Source organism: Rhagoletis zephyria, unplaced genomic scaffold (assembly GCF_001687245.7).
Source record: "Rhagoletis zephyria isolate East Lansing unplaced genomic scaffold, Rhagoletis_zephyria_1.1 Rzeph_scaffold_08538, whole genome shotgun sequence".
Classification (NCBI taxonomy): domain Eukaryota; kingdom Metazoa; phylum Arthropoda; class Insecta; order Diptera; family Tephritidae; genus Rhagoletis; species Rhagoletis zephyria.
The window spans coordinates 2,186-11,544 of NW_016165618.1; the positions used below are offsets into that span (position 1 = coordinate 2,186).

At 36.4% G+C, this 9,359-nt stretch overlaps 2 protein-coding genes across 3 annotated transcripts; one reads left to right on the plus strand and one right to left on the minus strand.

Annotated features, from left to right (window-relative positions):
* Positions 1–1,622: 1,622 nt before the first annotated feature.
* Positions 1,623–3,171, plus strand: LOC108375122 (C-Myc-binding protein homolog). 2 transcript variants are annotated; one of them, XM_017631213.1, is made up of 3 exons: positions 1,623–1,691; positions 2,305–2,437; positions 2,492–3,171. In XM_017631213.1, the coding sequence occupies exons 2-3, from the start codon at positions 2,426–2,428 to the stop codon at positions 3,005–3,007; spliced, it is 528 nt and encodes a 175-aa protein (XP_017486702.1). In that variant the 5' UTR covers positions 1,623–1,691; positions 2,305–2,425; the 3' UTR covers positions 3,008–3,171. The 2 variants fall into 2 exon arrangements, with proteins under 2 accessions (XP_017486702.1, XP_017486701.1); XM_017631212.1 differs by lacking the exon at positions 1,623–1,691 and having other exon boundaries at positions 2,232–2,437.
* Positions 3,172–5,292: 2,121 nt separating this feature from the next.
* LOC108375121 (Protein phosphatase 1 at 87B) lies at positions 5,293–7,106 on the minus strand. The gene has a single exon (XM_017631210.1). It carries the CDS (start codon positions 6,907–6,909, stop codon positions 6,001–6,003), a length of 909 nt encoding a protein of 302 aa, XP_017486699.1. The 5' UTR covers positions 6,910–7,106; the 3' UTR covers positions 5,293–6,000.
* Positions 7,107–9,359: the final 2,253 nt, after the last annotated feature.

Sequence of the window (9,359 nt, forward strand, 5' to 3'; positions counted from 1 at the left end):
ATTTATTTAGATGCATATTTTAGCTAAATGCTATATCGTCGCCTGGATAAAAGATTGTCACAAGTTACTTTCGGTAACTCACGATTGAAGTNAATTTTTTTATTTATTTGATTTTTCAGCTCATTAATGATGCACCCATGGTTGCATTTATTGTCTATGAAAATATTTCATGAAGCGTTCCAAAATTAGCTCCGAGCAACTAAAAGTTGGTTAAGCTAAATGAAATAGTTTTTATTAAATATTTAGTAAAAATCATTCAGATCAATACTAATGTTTGAAATGAGAGTAAATAAAAATCCACGAATACATTTCATGAATTATTTGTCATAAAGCCATTATTAAATACAGACATAACTTTGTCGTGCGTTGGTGCTGACGTATATAGAATTAATGCGTTAGAGAGAGATAAATATACAAGCTCAACGCGCTAATTTAGGTATACTTGTATACCTGTTACTCGTCTGGCATATACTCCAACAGCGAAAATAAGGACAATTATAATTTATTTAGATGCATATTTTAGCTAAATGCTATATCGTCGCCTGGATAAAAGATTGTCACAAGTTACTTTCGGTAACTCACGATTGAAGTTTGGAATGCATTTTCTCAGAAACACGACTAAAGATCCTCTATGTACTAGTTCACGAAATAGTTAAATTATCTTATTTTTTTAGTTTAGTGTCATAGTGTATGCATGGAGCCGAACACGTCGATAATGATGTTTAAACGGAGATTAGTGTTAACCACATATTGAGTAAATGGCCCTTAGGGCCGGTTGTTCAATGTCTGGTTATCACTACTTGCCGGTTAAACATCATTATCGACGATTTCGACAGCATGCATATAACATGTGCTCGATAAAGCAGTCGTTGTATCTAACCGGAGCTTCTACCTCCGATTTGTGCTAATCACACTAATCATCGGTTAACATCGTTATCGACGTTTTCGACTCCATGCATATAACACGGTGTCGGTAACGTCGGAAAGCGATTAGTTGAAAGGCCGTTTCGACGAGGCGATTTTTGCTTTCAACTAAAAGTTGCCTGAAAAATCGCTGCGTGCGAAAGCCCTATTACTGTATATAAAAGCGTGTCAGACGTGGCAATATATTTCGATGCAATAAATTTCGGAAAGGCTGTCAAATTGAGAAATCAGTTGCATGAGCAGTCACCTTGCATGGAAAGTGTCTTTCGAAAGAGGTTTTTATTTCCGAAAGTCGAATTGCAGGAAAGAATGTCTGAAATTGCTTTTTGGCTGTTCACACAGCGGATGAGTTTCTGGCAATCTTTCACTATACTAAAATGCAACCATGGGCGGTGGGGTTGCCGTTTGTTTGCTATTTCTCTTGTAAAAACGAGAACGAAAACGCGAAAAATAGATACTTGACGTAATATTTGCCGTGTGAACAATAATTTAACGATTAAGTATAATAAGCAAAATAATATATTTCAAGCATTTTTGATATTTAATTCAACAATATTTTTTATCATTTTACACAAATTCACGATCAGTGCCACACGGCAACACTCGATTAGTTTGACAACACTTGCATAAGAAATAAAAATTGCTAGTGCATCACGAGCAAGTTGAAATATATTTCCGAAATCGATTTTCGTTCATGCAGTTGCAGTCACACCTTGCCACTTTTATTTCTGAAACTGATTTCCGGGTAGTAGTGCACTTTGGCGAAGGTAGGTCAAAATGGACGGAAAAAGTTCGAGAGTGGCATCAATCGACGCGTCTTAACGCCAATAATAACAATCCGCCACAATGCTGCCTCTCTATTANTTTTATCTGGCATCAGCTTTATGCATTATGTGGGTGTTTTTAAAGTTGAAATACAAATTGTATTAATAGAGTGTCAACACTCATTTCCCTCCATGTTATTTATATTAACTACGCAAGATTGTTGTGCGGATTTTCACCATCGGAATATTCCCATTAAATACAGAATTTCGCGAAAGTGTACACTTAAAACATCACAAATGTATAACAACTAATAAATACGTGTTAAATGAAGTTCATTTATGCCATTCATTCGCGAGAAATTCATCAAAACATAGTGCGAAAAGTGCAAATGTTTTTTCGCAAATAACTCTTTAATTAATTAAAAATGTTAATTTCCGGTCTCGGATTGTTATTATTGGCGTTAAGACGCGTCGATTGATACCACTCTCGAACTTTTTCCGTCCATTTTGACCTACCTTCGCTAAAGTGCACTTTTACCGATTTCCGAAAAGTTACAGAAAGATCGTTCTGGCTGTTCACACATCGAAATAAAATTTCTCTTTCTCAATTTGACAGCGAATTGCTTGCGAAAGACGGAAATATTGCCAGGCTCTTATAGAGTGGTTATTGAAATCCTGTTGCACAGATTTTCGTGCCGATTGTTTCTGACACTATCACGACTGATATCTCCAAAAGCATGGCTTTCAAGGTATATAACTAATATATTATATTCCCCTCTTTTATCAGAAATGTTTATTTGTAGCCTATAGATCCAAAACGCGATGAGTTTCGACGCTATCTCGAAAGATCCGGTGTCATAGAAGCCTTGACGAAAGTATTTGTTCGGATCGTAAAAGAACGCCCAGAAAATCCACTTGAGTATTTGCGCTATAACTTGGGCGACTCTCTACATCAAGCAGATAGTATGGTTTATTTGCAAAGTGAACTTGAAGAAGCGCGTAGTGAAATTCAACGACTTCGGGGCATGATCGAAAGCGTCAACCCAGATGCACTGAACAAGCAGCAACAACCACGGGATGAGGTTGGGAAAAACGATGAGGAAACAACTTTGGAAAATCGAGAAAAGTCTATAGTTTCAATATCAAAACCACGGGAAAAGTCTCAATCAGTAGAAGCGACTGTGTGCGAAGCCCCGTTGGGAAAAGATAGTATTCAGCCCGAAGATCAGGATACAAATTTAGAAACACCTGGGGATACCATTAATGGTAATAATCCTTTGCCAGCAAATGCAGCACAAGTCGTAGACAATAGCTCTTGAAATAATTAACCCGTCCATAATGTTTAAGCTTATGTACGAAAAAGTACCTAGCTGAGTTCCTTATTCCTAAAGAAAGTACTATATGTATACATTCATTATACCAATCTTAATAAAGTGATATGTGAAGTTATCATACATCATATCGAATCGATGCCGAGCCAAAATCATTTGTTTCATTGTTGTAGTAGCACTTCCTTAGACCGAAATAAGTTAATAGTAAAATGTAATGCCTCCTGATGTCGCCCGAACATCATCTCCGCAACGAGGCACAAATGCTCCCCATAAAGGAGCACAACATAATGCTCTGCAAGCAGTTCCTGATCGGGAGCCACAGAAGTGGCCACCCAAACAGACAGCTACTTGCAGAGGAGCCCTCGCCTAGGCACGTCGGGGAGGCATCTATATGAACTGACGGACGAAGTCAAGAGGTTCATCAAGCAACCTCTGGACCCGTCTGCTTACCGACTGGCCCTGAACGGCATTCACAGGGAGTCAGTCTCGAGTTATGTAGACTCTAGACCTGTGAATGCCGTTCTAGGGATACCGCCTCCGGACATAGACGAGGCGGAGCTTCATCTGCCTCGGGAGACACGAACGACAATAGCCCAACCCCGCTCTGGCTACTGCAGCAGGTTAAACTACTACCTGAGTAGATTGAATGAGGATGTGCCAAATGAGTGTCCGGCATGCTGAGAGACCCCACATAACTCGAAACATCTCTTCGCATGCCCGGAAAGCCCGACAACCCTAACGGCTTTGACCTTGTGAACCAACCCAATAGAAGCGAAATTCAAAACGATATTGCTTGCAAATTATTGTTATTTATTTATTTTTAATAATTTTCATTTAAAATATATTTCAATCTATTTCAGAAACCACAATAACAAAAGTTGCAAAGCTTGCACAAATTGCAAAAAAATTAATCAATCTTTAAAAAATTGTCATCAAAATTTTTAATTACAATATTTAGAAAATTTTCGGGTAAGCAGTTTTGTAGCCCATCCAATTTTAGTATAATAAAGTGCAAGCTTCAAATCGCTAAAAATTACCGTTGATTTTTTAGAATTTTTTTTGTGGAGGGTGTTGCGCATTTTCTTCCATATAACACATGATCAAAATATTTTTTTACATGGAAAAAAATCCGCAACACCCTCGACAAAAAAAATTCTAAAAAATCAACGGTAATTTTTAGCGACTTGAAACTTGCACTTTATTATACTAAAATTGGATGGGCTACAAAACTGCTTACCCGAAAANTTTGAAATTTTATTGACAATTTTTTGAAGTTTGATTAATTTTTTTGCAATTTGTGCAAGCTTTGCAACTTTTGTTATTGTGGTTTCTGAAATAGATTGAATTATATTTTAAATGAAAATTNTGCGCTACAAAACTGCATAGCCGAAAATTTTCTAAATATTCTAATTAAAAACTTTGAAATTTTATTGACAATTTTTTGAAGTTTGATTAATTTTTTTGCAATTTGTGCAAGCTTTGCAACTTTTGTTATTGTGGTTTCTGATATAGATTGAATTATATTTTAAATGAAAATTGTTAAAAATAAATAAATATAATTTGCAAGCTATATCGGTTTGAATTTCGTTGCTAATTAGTTGCACGCATCTGTGTATATATCTCATGATCCACTGATCGGATCTTAACCAGATTAGTACCTTTCCGATGCAAAAAGAATTATCGGAATCGGTTGACGTGGTCCAAGGTTATGCGGTAACATACATAAAAAAAAAAATATAAAAAATATTCCGACGACCTGATAACCTCCTCCTTTTTTGGAAGTCGGTTGAAAAGAAATAAGAGTATCGCCATGAAAATTTTCATTTAAGCTATTGGCCACCCAACCGAAGCTCGGTTACCATCCGTAATGGACTCATTAATATTTGGGCTCAGACTTCAATGAAATTAGTTATGGACTTATATAAAATACGTTTGAAAGAAATCCGAAACTATAGAACTTCACTGTACGGTATTAGGCATGTATCCGACGGATGTCATTCGCGCGAATCTAATCGTTCACTCGCTTTTTAAGACAGTTGGAATCGGATTATATCCGTGCAGATGTCATCCGTCGGATGCCGCAATAGGTATAAATATTTGAATATTAATAGTTCGTAAATTTAAATTCGAATGGAAAATCGAAACATACTGACGCTAAATAGTTATTTATTTAGTTCATTTTAATACGGTGCATATGTATTATGTATCTAGATATTAATACATACGAAGCATGTTTAATAATACAGATATCTATTAATAATAATATACATGTATATGTTATGAAACACATTTTATTTAAAGGTCAATTGTTCATGACAAGTTTTTAAGCAAAAGTTATTAAACTTAATATAAAAGTATGAATTTAGTAAAAGAAATGAGTTATAAATTGATTTTTTATGTTAAATTTACAATTTTTTATGGATCAAGTTTGCCCTTGATGAGGAAGGGATACAATTTAAGTCGAAAAAACATAATTATAAGACATGCATATTTTTGGATACACATACAATTACTTAAATTGATTTAAATTCACCAAATTTGGAATACTATAACATTTTACCATTACATGGTTACCAAGGCTTAGTTTGACCAAAAATGATCCGATCTAAAAGAGGAGAATTGTCAATCGGTTTGTTTTAGATTTATTCATGCAAGTTTCTAATAAGTTACAAACTTGGACATATTACATGTAAGTAAAATTTAAGAAAATGTATTTTTGATAATTGATTGTTTTTAATATCTTATTTTTGTTTTATCTCATCTCGTCTGCTCTATTGTATTCCACTTGGCATCATATCTGTAAATCTGGTAGTTTTCTTTTGTATTCATTAGACTTTTTATTTCAAATATGTATGTTAACAAATAATCCGTCTCATGCTTGCTGCTCTTAATTTTTTTTAAGACATAATTAAGAGTGTGTATATAGTTGTTGATGTTTTTATTAGTGCACTGGCAGCAGCGATTGTTTTTTTTTGTTTCGCTTATTTTTTACGTTTATCTGCCGGTTTCAATATCTGAAAAGAGCACATCAACGTGTCATCCACAGACATCATAGCGCCGGCATTGTCAAATTCACCGCAATAGTTTGGTGCAGAAAACAGCGTCACTAATTGTCGTTTAGCAAAGAACTCGTATCCATCTTCAACCACCTGATGTGCACGGCAAATCAAATCGAAGTCATGCTTTTGCAGGAATTTACCAACCACTTCAGCGCCGAATGTGAAGCTTACCCCACGATCATTTTCTCCCCAGCCCATAGTGTCTTTGTCGGGGTCTGACCAAAGCAAATCGCAAAGCAACCCCTGATCGGGAACATCGGTAGGTCTCATAATGCGGCGAATTTGCTCCATTGATGACAAATCGGGACTGAGACCACCATGGCAGCAAAAGATTTTCTCGTCAACGATAGCAGCCACTGGCAAACAGTTGAAGCAGTCCGTGAAGGTTTTCCATAACTTTATAGTGTAGCGGCGCTTACATTCGTCGTAAAATCCGTAGATGCGGTTGATGCTTGCGCATTCATGATTACCACGCAACAGGAAGAAATTTTCGGAGTATTTAATCTTATAGGCTAAAAGCAAGCAAATAGTTTCCAAAGACTGCTTGCCACGATCAACGTAGTCTCCTAAAAACAAATAGTTTGACTCTGGAGGAAAGCCGCCATATTCAAAGAGACGCAATAAATCGTAATACTGGCCGTGTATGTCACCGCAAATCTTTAATGGTGCCTCCAATTCAAGTAAAATGGGTTGCGATAGAAATATCTCGCGCGACTTCAGACATAGACCACGAATTTCACTCTCTGATAATTGTACATTCTTTCCAGGCCTTGCCCCACGCACCTCCAACAAACGCGAAATGATGCTATCAATGTTCATTACGTCAGCCATATTGTTTAGCTATTTGCGTTATTAAACGTGTGTACTTGTAATTTTTATGTTTCCTCTTGGCAAATCGAGTGTGTTTCCTGTTTAAATAATTAATAAATGTTATTAGTAAATTTTTCCTCAGCTACCAGAAGATCGAAAAGCGAACACACAAAGACTGACATTCGGGCCGAGTTAACCCAGCCAACGAACGCTACCTACATGCAATCGGTTCGAGAATATGAAATATTGCCGCACAATCCGTTTTGAATCCGTTTGTGCGGAAAAACATGTTGAAAAGAATGATGCTGAAAGAGACCTGACAAGGACGTCTTAGTTAATTTTAGAAAAAGAGGCACAAAATCGCAGAATTATGGAAAAGAGGTGTGAGTTTGGATATTTTAGTAAATAATATCAAATTCACGCCAAACGACCCTAACGGTGGTTGCTGAAAATTGTATTGTCTTTATAATTATCTGGACGCCTACTTTACTTAGGGCCGTTTTCACCATGTCTAGTTAATTCTAAAGGCTCTGTTATACATACTTGGCATTGCTTGAGTGTTGTCACATNAGTTGCTGAAAATTGTATTGTCTTTATAATTATCTGGACGCCTACTTTACTTAGGGCCGTTTTCACCATGTCTAGTTAATTCTAATAGCCCAGTTATGCATACATAGCTTTGCATGAGAGTTGTCACATAAGAATCTGTTAAATGGACTTTGCGTGTAAGCAGTTACCCAACGCATAGCACTTAACATGTAGAATTCTGTTGGGTTTTGATTTTTACGTAAAAATGGTATAGCAGTGCAAGTTTGCATAACTGGGCTATGACTCCCAGTTAAACCTCTTTATGGACGTTATCGACAGCCATCATATAACATGTGATCGATAAAGCAGTTGATGGGCTTAACTGAACGATGTACATCCAGTTAGCGTTAACTAGACATGGTGCAAACGGCCCTTAGGGTCTACACCTGTCGTGACAATAATGTAAAAGTGATGTATTTGTTGCAAACAAGGCGAATTCATATAACAACAAACACATCATTTGGACATTATTGTCATGACAGTATTGTCCGGTGTAAACCCTAAGGGCCGTTTGCACCATGTCTAGTTAACGCTAACTGGAGGTACATCCTTCAGTTAAGCACGTTAACTGCTTTATCGATCACATGTTATATGATGGGTGTCGATAACGTCGATAAAGATGTTTAACTGGGAGTTAGAATTAACTAGACATGGTGCAAACGGCCCTAAGTAACACAACAATTTGACAACTAATACATATTGCTGAGCGCCAATCGGTAAAGTTTTTTCCGTGGTGAGACGAGGTAAACAAATTTACTATGGTGTACAAATAAATTGAATTTTGCTGTGCCAAGCGCAAAGTAAAATTTTGACAGTTAATAAAATCTAAACGAACACTCGTGCCAAAACTCTATTTTTGCGTGTTGCTGAAATTGTTCATATTTATATACATAAGGAGCGTTCCTTATCTCCCAGAAATAGTCAGAAAAAGTCCGAAGTAGTAAGATTTAGTCCAAAAAGCGTTCCTTAACTCGGAAATGACAGCAAAAATGAGAGAGCAACACTCAGTGAGAGTGACTCTCATCAGTCCGAAGTAGTCAGATTTAGTCAGGAGAATTTTTTCTGACAAAATCCTGAAAAGTGTCAAACTCATCTGAATTTAAATTAACGGAAATTAAAGAATACGCAAAAAGTGATAATAATCTCAAAAGTAAAAAAAGTGAATTGAAATTGGAAGGAGGCAAAAGATTATTGATATAGTAAGTGTTTATTGTGCTTGTGTGAAGGTGTTTTGGACATACATTTCCATTCTTATTTGACGTTAGTTTTGTTGTTGCCATTCTTTGGACTAAAAATTTGGTTTTTTGCGTTCCTTTACTTTTCCTGTTATTCTCTTTTAGTGAGCGCATTTTGCTTACGCTCTGGCATTTTGACACTTTTCAGATTTTAGTCCAAAAAGATAAGGAATGAACCTATATATATTGCAACTTACAAGTACCGTACGCTTTTTTTTAGGTTCCATTTTGATTTATTACTCTTTACCGCCTAACAATACTGTGTGTATATGCTGTCAAAACTGCACCTAGCCCCATGAGCTAGGCAAATTTCTGACGTTCGTATTCACCACGAGAAATGTCAAATTTTTAGTTTCATCCGTCAAAATTTCCTATTTTCTATCAATTGGCACAGGCTCTTAATTGTCTTGTCTCAAATTGTCTTACGTTAACGCAGCGTTATACACAAGCACTTATCGGGACGTTACACATTCAATTTTCCCCTTTCAATTTTAAATACACTTGGGGTGTTCACAGTTCGTTCCAAATTGTGTCTGAAAATGTAGACGTCTACATTTTGAGACATCTTTAGCATCAAACTGTGAGCACCCCTTTCTAGCAGTCGTCGCAAAATCGTCTCAAAACTTTGCTGGTGTTGCCAGACATTTC

Excerpts from the sequence above, each read along its gene's own strand:
- LOC108375121 (XM_017631210.1), bottom strand. The coding sequence starts at position 6,909 with ATGGCTGACGTAATGAACATTGATAGCATCATTTCGCGTTTGTTGGAG.